This window comes from Onychomys torridus, chromosome 8 (genome assembly GCF_903995425.1).
Source record: "Onychomys torridus chromosome 8, mOncTor1.1, whole genome shotgun sequence".
In the NCBI taxonomy this organism is placed as follows: Eukaryota; Metazoa; Chordata; class Mammalia; order Rodentia; family Cricetidae; genus Onychomys; species Onychomys torridus.
This window is the reverse complement of record NC_050450.1, coordinates 61,711,467-61,731,428: the sequence shown is the minus strand read 5'-3', so window position 1 is coordinate 61,731,428 and position 19,962 is coordinate 61,711,467. Positions and strand designations below refer to the sequence as shown.

The following is a 19,962-nucleotide window of genomic DNA, read 5'->3' as shown; positions in this document are numbered from 1 at the left end:
AAGCGACAGAAGGCGGGACCTATGGGTTGAGGTTCCTGGACAGTGCGGCGGGACCTTGGAGAACCTTCGCCAAGGAGTACCGAGTTTCCGAAAGACCACAGAGGCTCCGAGAGTCCCGCTGCCCCTACAAGTGACTAGGTCTCCCCTCACATCCGAGCTCCCGCCCCTGCCAAGGCGCCTGCGCCCTTCCGCCCTTCCCTCAACCCTACCCAGCTTTGCCTATCTGGCTCTGACTCGTGAAAACTACAACTTCCAGAGCTCCTCGCGCGGAACTCTCAAGTGGTTCGGGTCAGGTGACAGCTGGCCCCGCCCTCACACAAAGTCAGCGGGTCCCAAAGAGTCCCTTATATTCTGAAGCGGCTTCTGGCGCCAGAGTGCTGCTTTCGGTGAGGTCGGTCTGCTGAGCCTGCAAGGCTGTCAGGTGAGAACCATGGGCGTCGGGACGGCCTCCCCTTTTCCCGGGAGGACTAAAACACCACCCACCCCAGCAGACACTAGCCTGGCCCCTTAGAGGAGCAATCTGCCGCGAATCCAGCCTCCTTCAGCAACGCTGGGTTTCTATCCTCTGGCCCCAACCCAGGCCTGCACAACCCCAGATTGAAGGACTAGGGCATCGATGAGCAAAAGCACTGGTACCGGCTGCCAGCCAGTTTGGGTGACACTATTCAGTTGCAGTTAGAACCCCTTGCTTGCCTCTTCTGGTGCCGCCTGAATCTGGCTTGGGAATGTGCAGGTGGCTTTGGGGGAAAAAAAAGTTAGATGCTTTTAGGACCGTTCCGGAAGCTCCTATTGATTCTCCCAGAGAAAGAGAAGGCACTTGGGTCTTGCCTTTTCAATAGTATTGAGGAAAATAACCATTTATACTTTGTGAGAGCTTGCTGGGAGCCCTGGGTGGTAGTAGTAATAACATTACATCATTGTTTCTCAACTCTTTTATCTTATCAGTCCACCTCCTTAAAATTTTAATACAGCTGATAAGCTCTGTTTTTCATATCATGGTTTTTGGGAGAGCCAGAAACAATGACTACAGATATTTTTAGACCCCAAGAGCCTATTTTAGACCCCTTTGAGAATGCATGCCTTACATTTCATCTCACTTTAATTCTGTGGTGCAGTTACCACTGTCCCTGTTCCCGCATTAGGAACCATAGGTTAAGAAATATTCCAAAATCATGCAGCAAGTAAATGGGAATCCTGAGACCTGGGCAGTCGATCTCCAGGAAATATTCCTTGTCCAAGCTATGTTATCCTTTGAGGAAGTTCCGGGTTATGGACCAACAGCAGGACTGCCTTAGACACCTGACAAAGGGGTAGCTGCCACGGGAGATCTCTGATTCTTGAGTGTGGATGGTAGAGGCTTTTGAAAGTGTACATCTGACTGATGCCTGGAAGATGGTTAGAACACACACACACACACACACACACACACACACAAGGGCATGACCAGTGCCTTGTTTCGGTCTTGTAATTTTTTACAAGCCTGGTTGTGTGGTTAACCAATCTGATCATTTTAGCATTGAGGTCACCCTGTCAATTCCTTCTCCATCTGTTGTGGGGTTTTCCTTCTGGATGTCTTAGCCTTTAGCACTGGGGAGCTTTTTGCTGACAGAGTGTTTGAATTTCACAGTCCGTATCTGCTTCAGTGAAATGAGAGAAGAGATGGTTTTTTCAAAAGAGAAGAACATTCTGCCAGTTAAACTCCATTCATTTTTTCCCCCTGTTAACTAGGTTGTAGAAAGCAATTGAGGGAACAGTATGGGTCTGTACTCACTTCCTCTGAGTAGGGCTTTACACAACCCACTTAGCTGCTCTGAGTAGGTTTGTCCATTACATGAAACAAAGATAAGTCCTCTTTGGGGTCTCCTTCTCAGAGGTTGTGATGCCAAGCCTGTGAGGTCAGAGGTCACAGAGCTTGTGAAGAAGTCCTTTATGAACTGTCCCACTGTCATGGCTCAGGTAGCATGTTGTCTACCAAGAGCTGAGCTAATTCAACCTTAACATGCCTGTCTCTTGCTGTTTGTTTGTTTTTCCTAGTTTGGAGAAGTCAAAGAACATGATGAGGAATTGGATGTTTATTTTGGCCCTTTTCCTCTTGAAGTTCATAGAGAAATGTGGTAAGTTTGTGATTTCTCAGCTTTGTAAAAAGGGAAATAGTAGAAAGAGTAACCTCTCAGTCACCAAAGGTTTAGTGCTGTCCAGGCCACTACCTGGAGAGAGGTAGCCAGATCCAGGTCTGGTATAGGGACATTTTACAAAGAACCAGATGGCCCCAAACGTAACTGGCCTTTTACCCTGGGGTCCCTCTTGTCTTCTCTGTATTGGTTCTTTAGCCAGACTGTACAACTGGCTCTCAGAGCCTCAGCAAGCTGGGATAGTTATCTGTAAAGAGCAGCTGTGCTTCCACCCTCTGGACCTTTTGGAGAGAGTTGTGGATCCTGGGAGACACAAAGGAGGCCTTGTACCTGGTTCTCCCAGGCACAGATGCAAGACAAGTCTACCTGGCCCCATGTTGTAAGATAAAATACCATTCTCTTAGAGAAGATTGGAGCCGGTTACAGCATCCTGAGACACACAGAAAGCACACTAGTGGGGTTTATACATCCTTGTCAGAGGACCCCTTCAGATGCTGTTGTCATCCTTGAAATACCTAAGACATTTCTGGAATTCCTTCTTTTGTGAATAGATTTGTTTAGTATTCACAGTGCCCAGACCCATTTTAATCATCAGGTAGGTCATTACTCCAAAGCAAATGTATCTTAAAGTCCCTGACAATCCCCAGAAACCCGAGCCTAACACTAGAAATCCTATACATGTTCTCTAAAGCTGCACACACTGGCTACATCATTATGGTTGTTTCTTGATAGCCAGAGAACTGGTCATCTCATCAGCTCATCCAGGTTTGGTAAATATTAGTCATGTTCCTTTGCAGTCACACCTTATGGAGATGTTATCTCTGAGGGGGGGGGGAGCAGGCAGGGGGAAGTGGGAAGGGGCTCAGACCATGAGGCCTGGTCATGCCACCTTTCTCCAGAGGGATGCCACAGCCACACTTCAGCCCTACTGAGTCAGCTCTCTGGGGATTGAGTGCATGTGGTTGTGTGTGCATATGTGCATGAGCACAAAATGGATACTACCCAGGAGTTAATGGAAAATCTTGCTAGTACTCCAACCACACTGAGGGTAAACTGAGACCCAGGCAGGGTAGAAAGCTCCACAGATGAGCTAGAACTGGAATAGGACCTCCATTCCCTTTGCCTCTTTCTCCTGACCGTCTCTATGAAGGAGCAATGGGAGCTGCCATTGAGAACCTGCTGGACGTTTCTTCTGTTGGGGTATCAGCATCAAGGATGACACAAGAACAGAGGCCTCCAGAGTTGTGCTTCTGACTTCTTTGAGGGGAGCCTGTGGCAGTACAGCCTAGTGGTAACAACTTGGCCTTTGGATCCAACAAGCCTAGCTTTGAATCTTTATTCAGTCCTCCCTAGCTATGTGGACAGGGCTCCTTCCCTCTTGGAGGGAGTTTCCTTGACTTAAAATAGGACTGAAAATGCCCACTGCCTATTGTGATGATTTTAAAATGGGGGCAAAGAAAACAACAGACATGGTGCCATACCTGTAGTGCCAGCACCGGAACCAAGAGAAGAAGATCAATAGTGTCCTTGTGTCCCAGGCAGACTTGTGAGACCTCACTTAAATAAATAAGTAAGCAAATGCACCAGCAGCAATAGCCGGGATGAGTTAGGGTACAGGGTAGGTAGTACCAGCCAGTAGCAGTGGCTTCGATCCTGGCTACTGGGAGGCTGAGGCAGGAGGATCACAAGTTTAAGACCTACACAGGCTATGGGGACAAAGGTACCTATCCCTTCACTTGTAAGTTACCCCACAAAATAAACCTCCCTTTTAACTACGTGGCGTTGCCTTAATGTTTAAACCAGTAGGGGAGTGCAGGACTTCTGTCCCAGTCTATGAAATTTTATTTACTGCTCAGGACTGCATCAGATAAGTAAGATCCAGAGCAAGCCTGCTGCTTGAACAACTTAATGAGATCCTATCCCAAAGTTAAAAAGTAAAAACAAGCCAGGTGGTGGTGGTGCATGCCTGTAATCCCAGCACTCGGGAGGCAGAGGCAGGAGGAGCTCTGTGAGTTCGAAGCCAGCCTGGTCTACAAAGCGAGTTCCAGGACAGCCAGGACTACACAGAGAAACCCTGTCTCAAAAAACAAAAAAAAAAAAAAAAGTAAAAACATAAGAAGGGCTGACTATGGAGCCCATGTGTGGGGTGTGTGCGGGGACCTGCATCCAATCCCCAGTCTAGGAGGACAAAGAGGGAAGAGGAGAGGAGATTGATGGTTCGCGTTAGGGGAAGCAAGGTGGTCTCCCCTTGACTCGCGCTGCCCCAGGATATGATAACAGCTTCCAGCTGCCCCCTGTCTTGGACTGAAAACGCCCTGCAGATGTCAAGTAATGGCCGTAGTAGAAGCTGACTGCTGTTTAGCACAGAGGCCGTGTAGAAAGTAGAAAGCAGCTGCTGACCATTCTGCATTGTATCTGTGAGACAGGTCTTAGTCCAACCACTTACAGGTGAGGCTCCACAGTAAAGTACCTTCTGTGGGTCACACAGCTAGGAAGTCTCAAAGCCAGGATTGAACTGCGACTTCAGAGCCTAGGACCTCACTTGCTTGAGCTCTATGGAGTGTTTTCCATAGTGCTAAGTGAGGAGGAATTAAACACTCTGATCTGGTTCTTTGAAAGCTCCCATCTTCCTACTTCAATATACAAAGACTGGAAAATCTAACTGCCTGACATCCCTTTAAGTGCCTGCACACACACACAAGATGCATGTGCCTGCCCTGAGCAGAGGCTTGCTCTGGATCTTACTTATCTGATGTAGTCCTGAAGCAGTAAATAAAAGTTCATAGACTGGGATAGAAGTCCTGCACTCCCTATTGGTTTAAATATTAAGGCAACTCCACATAGTTAAAAGGGAGGTTTATTCTGTGGGGTAACTTACAAGTAAAGGGATAGGTAACAGGGTCTGGGAAAGGTGTAGCACAGTCTGGCAGTGTTCTCTGGAGAACTCTGCTCAGTCTACCTTCAGCGTCCAGGGTCCAGGAACCAAGAGAGCCGGCCCATCCGGATCTCGGGTCCTATCTCAGCTCTGCCTTGTAGGCACGACAGTTACCAAAGCCTCAGTGGGGGTGGTACTTCCAGATCAAAGCTGGAGCGGCTACTCACTACATCTCCCCTAGCTGGGCAAGCCCAGAACAAAGCTTCAGACTGATAGCATAGCAGTCAGGATGGAGTTAGAATAGCAGTCAGGATGGAGTTAGCTTAGCAGTCAGGACAGTTAGAATAGCAGTCAGGACGGAGTTAGCTTAGCAGTCAGGATGGAGTTAGCTTAGCAGTCAGGACGGAGTTAGCTTAGCAGTCAGGACAGTTAGAATAGCAGTCAGGATGGAGTTAGCTTAGCAGTCAGGACAGTTAGCTTAGCAGTCAGGACAGTTAGCTTAGCAGTCAGGATGGAGTTAGCTTAGCAATCAGGACAGTTAGCTTAGCAGTCAGGATGGAGTTAGCTTAGCAATCAGGACAGAGTTAGCTTAGCAGTCAGGACAGAGTTAGCTTAGCAGTCAGGACAGTTAGCTTAGCAGTCAGGACCGAGTTATCTTAGCTGCCTCCAGACCCTGAAGCTACAACAACCTATCTGACCCGAGGAATCCATTCAGGTGAGGGGACTAGAGACTGTACTATGGAGAGTCAGATCTGGGAGACTTGCACCTTGGGGAGGCCACCATCTGCATTTATAGATGGGGACTAAGCTGAAGAAAGCAGCTCAGATGTGGCAGAGCTGGGCCCAGATGTGTGAGTTTCAAGCTAGTGATACCTTGGGAGATAAGGTGACTCTCCCAGGAAGTGTCCTGCAGTGGAAATACCAAGGGGAGAAACCAGTTGAGGAGGTCAGGGGAAGTGGCACTCAACCTGAGCTCTGAAACTTCAGGTCTTAGTTCTTCATCTTCTGCCATGGAGGGTTCTGGGTAGAGGCCTGCACCTTCTATCCCTGTGAGAGCCATCTTCACCAGATGGTGTACTTCCTCTGCTGCCTAAGATACCCTTCCTTCTCTTAGTCTGGATCCCTGACCATGACTTCTGGGATGTGCCTATCCTTGAAGTCTGTGAGGTGTGATGGTGTTGTACCCGTTTCTTGAAACCCCCAGAGACCACCAAGGACCCGGTTTCCGATGCAAGCACATAAGGGTCCTTTTATTCAGGTTCAACCTGGGCCACCACATAGCAGATGGAAGGAAATGTGGTGGCAGCCAAGAGCCCAGGTGCAGAGAGTTTTTATAGGGAAAAACCACAATCCAGGAATCAACGACCTGGGATTGGGTAGAAGGGATATGGGGCAAGGTGATTTTTTTTTTTTTTTTTTTTTTTTTTTTTTTTTTTTTGTAACTATTGGTCTAGTCTTTGGGCATGAAACCACATTTGAAACCATTGGGTTAGACTTTTGGCGGGGAACCAAACCTGCTGGACAGGATTATCTGGACTGCTCAGCAAGATTATCTAGATATCTCCTAGGGCCTAAACTGCAGACAAGATGTCTGCAGGAGGATACTGCTCTGTATCCATTCCAGTTGTCATGGCACATTCCTGAGGTCCTTTCTGGAACTGAGTACAGCAGGTGGTCTGAGATGGTGGCCCTTTCCCTAAGGTAGAGCCTGTAAAGTCAAGTCTAGGCCTTCACAATGGGCAGGTATGCCATGAAGTTTGGAGTACACCTGGGCATGGCATGGTGACAAGGGCAGTGTGCTGTCCAAAGAACACAGGAATTACTCAAAGAACCTACCCAGCCATGTTCTGCAACCACGGTGTGCTGGGTTATTTCATCTCCCCAAATGATCTTCCTTTCTTCTCTTGGTGTTTTGTTTTGGTTTGGTTTGGGGTTTTTTGTTTTGTTTTGTTTTGTTTTGTTTTGTTTTGTTTTGTTGATGCTGGAGTTTAGATGCGGGGTCTTATGCTCACCAGTCATACATTCTACCTCTGAGCTGTACTCCCAGCCTAGCCTAGCCCTCACCCCAAAATGGTTTTCTAAGACCCAAGCCTGTTTCCTCCCTCACCCTGGGGCCTGTTTGTCCACCTTCTCCTGAGTTAGCATCTTAGTGCTAAGAAGCAAGCCCTGATAGTAGAAAGTGTATGTCCCTCGCCACTATCCTCTGATCTCTGACAGACAGACAGCCTCAGGAAGGGAACCATGCATGGGTTGAGCTGAGTCTGCAGGAAAGTCCAGGCGGTTCTTCAGAAACATGTTAGCCAGGCCTTGTGCCCATCTCAGAATCCAGGAATGAGACCAGACCAGTTTCTCAGAGGGGACCCTGTGCTGTCCATCTGCAGGGTGCTTCCAGTCTGCCCTTGACAATCACAGACGTTGGTTTGTATTTCTTGATAACTTTGGGGCTCTGTAGTTCCCAGACTATTTCTGGGGAACTGAGCTTGCCCACAGAGGGGAAGGAGGAGGAAGTTCCAGCACTTCCTGCTCTAAACTGTGGCAGTCTGACCCTGGGGCAGAGATGGGAAGAGCATAATATAAGTCTGGACGTACACCTAGAAAGCAGGACTGTCAGTGAGTCAGGGCTAGTGAGTTGAGATGGCAGGGGCCTGGTGCCCACTCCCCTTTGTGGGCTGAGCTCTCTGTCCTAGGGACTCATGTCATTGACTTGGATCTTTCCAGAGTCAACTGTCAGTCTCAGTGTGCCTCCCACTGTGAAGCTGGAAAATGGCAGTTCAACCAACGTCAGCATCACCCTTGGGTAAGTCCTCAGCCTTACTCGGCACTGACCTCTGCAACAGTCTGCATGTACTTCCGGTGTGATGCTTTTGCCTCTTTGTTGTAGGACATAAAAAGAGTGGTTCAAGCCCATGACGGCAGAGCAGGGTCCCAAAGTCAAACACCTTCAGAGTCCTTGTTTCCACTGGGAGGAAAAGGAGGACACTTTTCCTTAGAAACATGAGCTGTTTCCTCTAGCAAGAAGACTCTTCAGGTGGTCCCAGGTGATGCCTGACTTCAAGACCCTTTCCAAGACTAAATATTTGAGCAGAGCCCCTAAAAACCAAGGGGCAAGGAGCTGAACTCCTGACCAACACAGCACAGCTGAGGTCACTTGCCAAAGCAGAAATGACACTCTCAAGGGGTCCCACATGTCCCTGCTCACACTTTACCCTTGTTTAAGAGTCTTATCTGCTGGTACCTACTGTTCAGACCTGATGCTACCAAAGGAGCCTTTCCTACTGGGGCAAAGAGCCATTGACCTATCCCCTCGGTTTGCCCCATTATTCACAGCCAGAATTCCACCTTCTTGTGTTCTTACCCTACCCCAAAGGAACATCTAGTCTCCTAATAAAGCAGGAACATGGTTCCTTCCACCTCTTACCTCTCCTAGTTTAGGGGCAAATATCTAGGTAAAGGTATTCTCTTACAGAAATAAATGTAAATAGAGCATAATGTCATGTAGAAGAAGTCGAACACAAAAACCTCTAGGCTGTCAGATTCTTTGTGTATAAAATATAAAAACAGCGACTCCATGATGCCAGGCCAGTGGTTATCCTCGGGGTCAGGAAACTGGAGGGGAACAGAACAAGGCTTCTGGGGTGCTGGAAATGCTTGTTTCTTTATCTGGAGACTGGATTGTGCAGTCTGAGCATACTGCCCTTCCAGATCCTGATTTCCAGAAAGGAAGGCCTGGTATGAAATCCCAAGGGTTGATTGATATCTTACAGGGTCCAACTTCCCAACAGTAACCAGACTCTTATCTTCCTAGGCATCCATTAAATACAACCTTGGTGATCACTTTTGAAATCACATTTCATTCAAAAAATCTCACTATTCTGGAGCTTCCTGATGAAGTAAGTAACAGACCTTATTAATGCCTAAGGCAATGCTAGGCAACAGAACACATTTTAATTAAGAGCTTGTGGGGGGAAAAAAAAAATCACTTACCCCGCCCCCCATTCCATCCTAGAAATACGTAGTTTAGGCTTTGTTGGTCTCTTTAAGATTGAGTGTGTTCTGCTGTGTAGTTTGAGTGAAGGATTCACAAGATGAATGCAAGTTGAGATGAGTAGTTTCCAAGGCTCTAATCCTAAAGCCTGACCTTGGCTAATAATAAGGTACAGTGTATAGGCAGATGCCAAAAAAAAAAAAAAAAAAAAAAAAAAAAAAAGCCTGAGGCAAAGGTGATTCTGAGAATGGAGACATTCTACAGATATTTTAAGGGCCTGCCACAACTTTGGATAGGAAGTTTCAGCCTTGCTTTAAAACATTTTATGAAATTGGGGGATTAGAGGGGTTCTCAGTGTGTGGAGTCTACCTAGCATACATGAGGCTTTAGGTTTAACCCCTGCTACCACCATACACACACACACACACACACACACACACACACACACACACACACACACACACGCAAAGGAAGGAAAAAGAGTGTGTGTGTGTGTGTGTGTGTGTGTGTGTGTGTGTGTGTGAGAGAGAGAGAGAGAGAGAGAGAGAGAGAGAGAGAGAGAGAGACTGACTGACTTTCTAATTTTTGTGTTTCTAACACAGAATCTCAGGCCCTATCCCAGACCTACTGATTCAAAGTCTACTTGTTAGCAGGGTCTGTGGATGATTGGGGTCCACATTAAAGTTTGTAAAGCACCATTCTGAGGCGTTGGTGGTGGTTGGGTATCAATTACATAACGCTGTCTCTGAGGCTTTCTGGTATAATAATGATGATCATTCATAGCTTTTAATGTTTTATCTTCCTGCTTCTACCTTGCCAACAATGTAAATCAGTTGTCATTCGACTACGTAAGGCTTCAAAAGGGAAACATCAATTCCAAATAAACAAGGGTTTATAAAAACAAGCAAGTGGTGGACCTGTAATTTCAGTTATTCGAGAGGCTGGAGGCAAGAGGATCACAAATTTAAGGGCTGCCTGAGCTCAGAACAAGTTCACAGACAGCCTGGGAAAATAGTTGAGACCTATCTCAAAATAAAAAATAGGAAATAAAAAGCTGGAGTTAGAACTCAGTGGTAGAATCCCAGCACTCAGAAGGCAGAGGCAAGTAGATCTCTGTGAGTTTGAGGCCAGCCTGGTCTACATTGCAAGTTCTAGGACAGCCAGGACGACATAGAAAGACCCTGTCTCAAAAAAAAAAAAAGCCTCAGTTGTTGAGCATTTGGTGGCATGCACAAGGCACTGGTTCAATCCCCAGTAGTGAAAAAAGAAAAGAAGAAACAAAAGCCTAATGACAGTCAGTCAGAATGAATAAGTCTGAAGGCCATAGTGACTATTACTAACAATGAAGTATTACATATAATTATGTATCAAATAATAGTATTTGGTTGAGAAAGGACCATGTATAGACTGTGGTTTCATAAGGTCATATTACCCAATGATGTCATAGCCACCTTTATTTGCAAACATACTCATTACAGTATTCGGATGACTCTGAAATTGCCTGACTTCTTAGAGTCTATCCTGATGTTAAAGGACATGTGCCCACACTTGAAAGAAGAGATTAGATCTTCAATGTTCCCATTCCTCCCACCCCATCCCCTACCCCGCATACACAAAAGAATGTTATGTAAGGTAGTAGGTGTTAATTAGCTCAATTTAACCATGTTGCAATGAATACATATATTAAAACATCACACTTTACCATACACAATTTTTATTTATCCCAAAGGTGGGGGAGGGGCCACAAGAAAAAAAAATTTCAGGGACAACCTTGATATTCAAAAGACCCTGGGTGGCTGTGGAAATGGGCTACAAATCAGTTCTGAGCTCCTCAGCAAGCAAATAGCTCTGAGAGGGGATTCAGAGTATCCCACTAAAGAGACCCTCTGTCAGAGGTGGCTCTTACACACCCTTATCCCCACGGGTAGCATTGTGCAGTATTAACCACTGCAAACACCACACACACACACACACACACACACACAACGGGGCCTGAAGGCTGAGGCCAGCATGCAGCACAAGGAGAGACACAGTCCTAAGAGCAAGTCTGGTGCAAGACCTCTAAGCTTTGTTTGATCTGCAGGTCACATGTGGACTCTAAGGGGAACAGACAACCAATCAATTAGTTTAGGTGTAGACATCAAAGTAAAGGTGTCCTCTTGTAAAAAGAAATGAATGTCAAGAATATTAGGTAAAAGAAACCCAACACAAAAAGTGGGTTGTAAGGTTCCTTGAATCCATGGTGTCGGGCCAGTGGTGACCTTGGGTGGGAGGAGCAGAACGGAGCTTCTGGAGTGTTGGAAATGCACATTTCTTGATCTGGAGGTTGAATGTGTGTAGCGTGTAGAGACGCTTCATCAAGCTGTGATATGTGTACTTCTCTATATATGTATTATAGACCTGGTTTGTTTGTTTGTTTTAATTAGCAGTGGGAGTCAAAACCAAACCATTTTTGGAAGATGGTCTTTATGAATAAATACCTGAACCCACCTTCTCAGGCTTCTGCATCACTGACCTCTCTCTATCCAGAGCTAAGCGCATTCTTGTCCTGTATACCACAGTATAAGAAGCCAATGGTCAGAACCTGGAAGTCGGGTGGTCTGGGAGTTCAGCCTAGAAGCACTGGCTCAAGGACTTCAGCCAATCAGTGTTTTCCTCATTTGTAGGCATAGGGTTCATCATGTCTCCTGGACCACACTCTGGGGATTAAAAGCAATAGCAGGAAGTATAAAACAGCCAGCATTGACTTGGGCATCGACCTGCCAGGGCCTCAAGTCTTCAGTAAGAAGCCCTGCTAGGATGAAGATAGGTTTCTACTGTATTCCAGCATCTAATTAATATTTATATGTATAATTCAGCTATCATTTGGCTTAAAAGGGCTTATTGAGAAATGTTATCATTTATACTATTTTCTACAGAGAAAATATTTTACTGTTTAAAATAATCCTGGACTTTTAAATTATAACCTGTTTTAAAAAGAGAGAAGAAGCCCTGCTAGCCTGGCAGCTGAAAGCAGGGTGATCTCAAAGTCTAGACCAGATTGTGCTGTGTAAGCAAAACCCTGTGTGTGTGTGTGTGTGTGTGTGTGTGTGTGTGTGTGTGTGTGTGTGTTCTCTTCTTCCACTGTACATTCTGGGGATGGAGCCCAGGTGGTTAGACCTGTGTGGCAAAGCATGTTTACCTGCTGAACCAACTTGTTGACCCTGGGTATAGGTTTTTTCCCCTCCCCTCCCCTCCCCTCCCCTCCCCTCCCCTTCCCTCCCCTTCCCTTCTTTTTTCTTTTTTCTTTTTTTTTTAGACTCAGTCTTATGTAGCTCAGGCTGACCTGAGCATGCATGCAAGTGTGGTGACTTGTACCTGTAATCCCAACACTCAGGAGACTGAGGGATGGTGATTTCTAAGAGTTTGAGGCCAGCTGGGACAACATAGTAAGTTGCAGGCCAGGCAGAGCCACATAGCAAGACTGTCTTAGAAAACCAGAGAAAGTATGGCAGGAAGATGACAAAAAAAAAAAAAAAAAAAAAAAAAACCAATCCGATGGCACAGGCAGGCTCCAGGCCCATCTTCCAGGAATAGGCTTCTGATAAATATCAAGCAGAAATGACCACAAGAGGATCTTGTGTTCCCACTTCTGCTGCTTTGTTGTTTGGCAATGAGGCGGGGCATGGGGAGACATCCTTCATGAGTTTCACTGAGCATCGCAGTAACAGAAATAGAAACAATGCAGCTCTCCCATTCAGTCATGGTAGGAAGCCTACCATGTGCCCAGCTCTGCACTGTGAGCTTTAGGGACATCACGTCATCCAAAGCAGCCCTGTGAGGTAGGCACTGGTGTCATCCCCAAGTACAGATGAGTAGACAGAGATAGCATGGCTTATCGCACACTCCTTCATTGGTTAGCCAGGGAAGGCCAAGGACCAGCCTGTGGTTCTGCTCAGAAAGCCAGAAGGAAACATGGCAGGGTGGGATTCAAGTTGGCTGGCCCAGTGCTTCTTGTGCCTGGTTAGTAAGTTCTCAGAAAGCAGAACCAAGTGTGATATGTCCCTGCTCCAATCCCCTGGTTCACGGCCTGGAGCCAGACCCTGTTAACTGCACATGGCCACAGATCAAATCCAGTCCTCCTGACAGGTCGTAGTGCCTCCTGGAGAGAAGAATGCCTCTTTCCAAGTGACTTCTCAAAATGTTGGACAAGTGACTGTTTATCTGCACGGAAATCATTCCAACCAGACCTGGTAGGCTGGCGTCTGCCCCCACCCCTGTGGCCTCATGTAGCAGGAAGGGTGGCCATGCACGGATGTGCGTCAGGGCTTCCTCCAAAAGCCTTACCTCCGTGCATCCTGACCCCAAATCCCTTTCTAGCCCCAGGATTCGGTTCTTGGTGATCCACAGCAGAATCGTTAGCATCATAAACCAGGTGATTGGCTGGATCTACTTCATGGCCTGGTCCGTCTCCTTCTACCCACAGGTGATCCAGAACTGGAGGCGGAAAAGGTAACTTGCCCGGCTCAGAGCTGTCCCTGCAGACCCTTGTGGGACTGCAGAAAGACCCCCTCTTCAGTTGTGTCTGCCTACAAGCAAGATGGGGTTTCCCATGGTAGGGATTTGGTTCCTTGCCCAGTTCAGCCCTTCCCTATGGGAACAAAAACATGGAGCTTCTCAACTAAACCAAAAATGGGCTGGGTAAGGGAAATTCTGCCCTGAAGCTCCTTGGCCCTGGAAGGCTGGGCATCATGTCATGCAACCTTCAGCCCCAGAACTAAGCACTTCTGCTGTGACTTGAAAGACAGTAAACGTAGGCCTGGGGTCAGTCAAGGACATAGCTCTCCTGTCTTCACACTGTCACATGGTCTCAGGTCTCAGGGGACTGCCAAGCAGTGAGCCAGGGAAGTGGCTTCTGTCTCTCCCCTTGAGACCTCCAGGAGAAGCCTCTGGAGTGTGGGAGGGAAGGGGGGATTGGCTCTCAAGAAGGCCAGTTGGGAGCATCAGCCATGGAAATAGACCACTAACGATGGTGCTGAGGTCTCCTTTCCCATGCACTGGGAGTTGTGTCCCTCCCATCCCAGGGTTCTCCGCCTTACCCCTGCCCTGCTTTTCCCCCTCTGCCCCCTGCAGTGTTGTTGGTCTCAGCTTTGACTTCTTAGCCCTGAACTTGACAGGCTTCGTGGCCTACAGTGTTTTCAACATCGGTCTTTTGTGGGTGCCCTACATTCAGGTACAGCATTGCTCACTCCCTACAGCCCACCCAAGCCCCTGGGTGACCATGCTTCTCTTCACCTCTCAACTTCTCCTCACCACCACCCCCCAAACAGGAACAGTTTCTCCTCAAATACCCCAACGGCGTGAACCCCGTTGACAATAATGACGTCTTCTTCAGCCTGCATGCAGTTGCCCTCACGCTGATTATTATCCTGCAATGCTGCCTGTATGAGGTAGGCAGTGAGGCCTGGTGACCTGGTGTGCCACTGAGGTCCTAAGCCAACTCCCACCCCACTCTACCCACATGCCCTGAAGGGATGATGATAACATGATGACCCCCAGCCTTCTGTGGCTGAGTGGCTTTGGGGTGGACTTCCCTATCCTGTCCCTGGCTTAACTGAGAGAGTGTGTCAGGAAAATGGTGTTTTCATGGGCCAAGATTGAAGCTTGGTAAAGGGGAAGACAGGATCATTCGCCATGGTGTGAGGGAAACTGTTTGTAGACGGGAATGACCAGGGTCAGGGGTACTCGTGGGGAGCTAGCTCCTGGGAGGTCAGGAGGAACCTGGATTCAGCTCTGTCACTGAAAAGCTATCTGGGGTCTTAGCATGGAATGGAGGCACCTTTACGAAGACCCAGTGTTTCACAGGAGCACCCCAGATGTGACCTCTCCATGATGTGCCACCACCTCACGTCACACAAGACCCGTGGGGGCTGGGTGACTTCAACGAACCTCCTTGGTTTTCTTGCACCTTTGCTGTGACTCCCTGCTGGAGGGGCCTCATTTGGGGCCATGTCTAAAACAGAAGCTGGAGTGGGGGACAGATTCCAGCACCCCCAGGTTTCATGCACATCCTGGAATGAGCTGACAGCAGGGCTGGGTGAGGTCTGGCCTTCGGCATCAGGGTTTATGCCCGCACTGTTCGCTCCCTCCACATGAGCTCTGAGGTGTCCAGCTCTGTGGCGTTGGAACTTGGTCGGGAGGGGCTGGAGGATCCAACATGGATGGAACAGGAGAGATGGACTACTATGAAAGGTGGGGCTGGTGCTAGGACTTCACACCTCACCCCAGCCCAGGTTGATTCACTCACCACCCAGACAGAGGCCATAATCTCTGGCTTTGGTCTCCTGCCCTGGCCTTGTGCAGACACAGCTCCGATGCTCTTGGCCCCCTCTTTACACAGGTTACACCAGGGCCAGGCGTCTGCCTCCAGCCCTGCCCTCCCACCCATCCTGCACCCCTGTCCAAAGCCATCCCTTCCTGAAACCAGAAAGCCACCTGAGTCCACATCTGCAAACCCCACCCTTGTCTCATCCTCAGCGAGGCAACCAGCACGTGTCGTGGCCCTCCGTTGGCTTCCTGGTGCTCGCGTGGCTCTTTGTGTTAGTCACCATGATTGTGGCTGCAGTCGGTGTGACCACATGGCTGCAGTTCCTCTTCTGCTTCTCCTACATCAAGCTCGTCATCACGCTGATCAAGTATTTTCCACAGGTACTCCAGAACCTTCCTGCATTTCCGTGTGGCTGGTAGTGTGAGCAGCAGGAGGTAGTGAGCCCAGACCCTGCTCTCATGGGGCAGCTTTTACCAAGCTAAGGAGACAAAGGTGGACAGCTACAGTAGAAGCCGGTAAACCCAGAATGACAGAAAGCCAGTGGGTACCACCGCCTGCTCCTTCCTGGAGCCAGACTCACGTGTCTTTCCTAATAACTTTGGATTTCTCTCTTTTGCCTGCCTGCCACAGTAGCCATCCCTAAGGACCAGTGGCAGATCAGACAGAGGAGGGAGCTGACCACTGTGGCCTTCTCCTTTGCAGAGATGTTCTCCAAGGAGGTCCCTCAGCATGCTCCCCACCCCACCTCACCCCTAGTTCTCACAGTCGGGTCCAGGTCCTGGGGCTGAGACTCAAACATGTCTTCCCTAAGAAGCATGATGGCTCCAGGCTAGAGCCTGGTGTAAGGAAATGACATCCACATAAGAATTCTAGAGAGAGTCTTGTATCCACTGGGCTATAGGTAAGTTACACTGGCTGCAGGCAGGGGGAGACCCTGAGTGAAAAAGCAAAGAGTTCTGTTTCAGGCCCAGGCAGCCTACAGGGAGACCTGGCTGCTGAGCAATGCTGAGAATCTAGAAACTGGGTAACTACAGCCAGGTCCCAGGGAATTTTCGTAGAGGGACCAGGTTCTGTGGTAAGGCTTTAAGGCTAGGAACCTGGAGCAGGAGCATCCATGGGAGACATTTGGAATTATCTGTAACTGGAGAGGGGACACCAAGTGTGGGGTAGAATGAGAAAGATCAGGAAGGTAGGGAAGGAGATGGTACCCACCAGAGATGCTCTGAGGGCACTGTGAGTTTGCAGGAGGAATCTGAGGCTGGGGTAGCAGGAAGAGGAGAATGCCCAAGAGACTGGGAAGGCCCAGCAGTCAGAGGTGGCAGCTGGGCCACTCTATAGGCAGAAGTAAAGGACTCGGTAGCTTTCCCAAGGGAGCCCGACTCGGGCTGGATTCCACACCAGAAGGTCTGGCTCCCAGCCACACTCCTGAGTAGTGTGGAGTCCAGGCTGAGATGGGGACAGAATCTCTGGAGCTGTGACGAATCAAGAGTCACAGTCAGACTTAGTGGTACACACACACCTGTAATCCTAATACCCAGGAAGCTGAGGCAAAAGGATCATGAGTTCAAGGCCAGCCTAAGCTATGTAGGGAGACACTGGTTTAAAAAAATAACTAGAGCCAGGCGGTGGTAGCAAATGCCTTTAATGCCAGCACTCGGGAGGCAGAGGCAGGTGGATCTCTGTGAGTTTGAGGCCACCCTGAGCTACAGAGTGAGTTCCACGAAAGGCGCAAAGCTACACAGAGAAACCCTGTCTCAAAATAACAAAAACAAAAACAAAACAAACTAGAAATCAGAGGTCTGTGCCTGCTCTAAGAGGTTGAAAAGCTAGGCAGCATTCCACCACCTCCACCCCTGCAGGCAGACTGTTTGCCTGGCTCCAGTTTGTTGAAGCCCAGAGGTCACTGTGTTCTCGAGCCCAGAGCTTAGTACATGAGTGGGAAGAACCAGCAGATCTCGTTTGGAGTGGCAGTCACAAGGCATGTGTGGCATTGTCTGTCCCCAGGCCTACATGAACTTTTACTACAAAAGCACCGAGGGCTGGAGCATTGGCGGCGTGCTCCTGGACTTCACAGGGGGCAGCTTCAGCCTCCTCCAGATGTTCCTCCAGTCTTACAATAACGGTGAGTCTGCCAAAGCTGCTCCTACCCAGTGAGGGAAGGAGGGGGCTTCTGGGAATCCCTAGTCGTGCAGTTTCCTGGGCAAATGGGGGGTCCTCACATCCCCACCACATCTACCTGTCTTAGAAGCTTCCAGCCTATAACCAGATTCTGCCCCCTCTGGCTTTTCACAGACGAATGGATGTTGATCTTTGGAGACCCAACCAAGTTCGGACTTGGCGTCTTCACCATCTTCTTTGATGTTGTCTTCTTCATCCAGCACTACTGTTTGTACAGAAAGAAACCGGGGTACGACCAGCTGAACTAGAACCCAGAGACCCAGTGTAAACAGCCAAGGCCTGGGCCCTGGTAGGAAAAGTTGTGTCCAGCAAAGGCCAGAAGCAGTTGGTGTACAGGGCTGGTACAGTATGCCGACTGAGAAGCAAGCACTCTCTTCAGGGGCGCCAAATGCCTTAAACTCAGCCTGCCTGCCTTCACCCCAGGCCCTTCCTGAGCCATAGAGGACCCCCACCCTGGGACAGACACCTGACTGCTCGGAGACTGAAAGCCAGACTTGAAGTGGTCTCTCCCAACCTCAAGTTTCAGCCACCTGCCGGGAGGCACCCAGCCCTCCTGCATCTTGATATACCATCTCTTTTCTTTAAGGCTTCAGGCAGCACACACAGGTCCCACAGCCAACCCAGACAGAACTGGGCAGCAAGTTTGCAGCCGATGGCCTTGCCCCAAACCACCAGTGTTTCTGGGAGCAGCTTGAAGGGCTAACCTTGCAGCTAGGAGCCAAGGATGCTTCCACTACTGTGCTCACAGGAACCGAGCAGCCAGGTGCTATGGCCAATGGACTGGAAGGTGCTAATGCTGGGGCTGGAGGGGAGAGGACTGTGGGGTGAGGCTCTGGGTCCTTTCTCTGAAGGCCACATTTCTGATAGTCATTCTATACAACTGCTCCAGTAACTGTAGAACATATTGCCTGGGCCAGTGCCTGGTAAAGTATATTTCTGATCCCTGAGGTGCCTGCCAGATCAGTGGGAAGTGGACCTACTGCCCTCTGGATTGTTACATACAAAGACAGATATCACAGTACCTTTTTGATTTTTTTTTTTTAATCCCCAAGGGATATTTTGAAATGGCTTGTTTTCTTTTGCCCTCTTTCCTAACTCCACGTCTGAGAGTCAGAAGGAGCCCCATCTAAGTACCTCACCCAAACTGCTCCTAACCGTACACCTATGGAGCAGGTACTTAGTACCAGCACGTGCCTTAGAAACTCATCAGTCAACCAAGCAGTAAGAGTACTCCCCAGCCCCAAACTAGAACTCCAATTTCTTAGCTGTTGAGGAGCCTCGAAAGAACAGGAGCTCACCTCCTATAATGCTTATGAGTCCCACCCTGATCCCTAACCTCCTTCCAGATGCGGAAGGAACCAGGGTGTGCCCTGAGTTTATCAATCTGTCCTTTCTGCTTTCTACAAGACGAATACTGAGAAGCCCTTGTATTTCTCATTCTTGTGTATTTTTTTCCTGTCTTATTTCATTTTGGTGGAGTGTATGTCCTTAATTAAAAGCCTGCTTGTTTACGTACACTTGGAACATTTACTGGATGCAGAAGGCAGTTATCTTGACCTTTGGAACCAAGTCCTTGGGCTTGGAGGACCTTTGCTTACCTATGTGAACAAATGCATAGGGTTGTGGAGTACCCTGACTTGAGGTGGCTGCATGTGGACCCACACTGGATCCGGGAAGCCCTCTCAGGCTCAAGATGCCTGTCCAACCACAGCCAGGTAGGTTTGTTTCACAGTGCCTTGTCTGCCAGTACAAAGGTCCCATCAGCATGTTCAGGCTGTGGATGTGAGCAGGGGTTGGAACCTCAGGGTGGGGCATGAAGCAGGGGTGGTGAAGATCTTACTCTGTAGGCCAAAACATCTCTAAAGTCCTATTTCCTAGAGTCAGGATTGCAGCCTGGTCAAGCCCACAGCTCACCTACTGATTTTTTTTTTCTTTTAATAAAATGTGTTATTGGGCTGGACACAGTAGTATACCTGCAATGTCGGCTATGTAGGAGGATAAGGCAGGAAGAACACAAGGTCATGGCCAGATTGAACAACACAGTGAGACTGTCTTGGTGTAAGGTACAGATGTGGCCCACTAGCAGAATGCTTGCCTAGTGTGCAGGTTTGAGGCCCTGGGTTCAACAGCACCAGGAAGAAAAAAAAAGTGTTATTGGGTGTTTTACGCTTTAAAAACAGATTTTAAATTCTGGACTTTTTCTTTAGGAGAGTGCTATGACTCAAACCCAGGACCCTGAGCAATCAGACAGGCGCTCTATTACTGACCCATACCTCCAGGCTTCTGGGCTTTCCTTTACACTTTCTGATTTGGCAGTGATAGGCAAGTCCCTGAGCCTCATCTGCTCAGAGTTCCCAGCTCGCCATCTAGTCAGCTCGGCCCTGTAAACATCTGGGCTTTTCCCATAAACCTGAGTACCCATGAGGCTCCTCTCAAGTGGGAACAGAGGCTAGGTTGCACAAGAGGCAGATGAGGGTTCTACAGT

The 19,962-nt window shown here is 48.6% G+C and overlaps 1 protein-coding gene across 1 annotated transcript; it reads left to right on the top strand.

Moving 5' to 3' along the window:
* Nucleotides 1–68: 68 nt before the first annotated feature.
* Ctns (cystinosin, lysosomal cystine transporter) lies at nucleotides 69–18,992 on the top strand. The gene is made up of 11 exons (XM_036197010.1): nucleotides 69–421; nucleotides 2,035–2,114; nucleotides 7,726–7,804; nucleotides 8,813–8,897; nucleotides 13,121–13,224; nucleotides 13,352–13,483; nucleotides 14,105–14,204; nucleotides 14,302–14,421; nucleotides 15,509–15,679; nucleotides 17,304–17,421; nucleotides 17,592–18,992. The coding sequence occupies exons 2-11, from the start codon at nucleotides 2,054–2,056 to the stop codon at nucleotides 17,723–17,725; spliced, it is 1,104 nt and encodes a 367-aa protein (XP_036052903.1). The 5' UTR covers nucleotides 69–421; nucleotides 2,035–2,053; the 3' UTR covers nucleotides 17,726–18,992.
* Nucleotides 18,993–19,962: the final 970 nt, after the last annotated feature.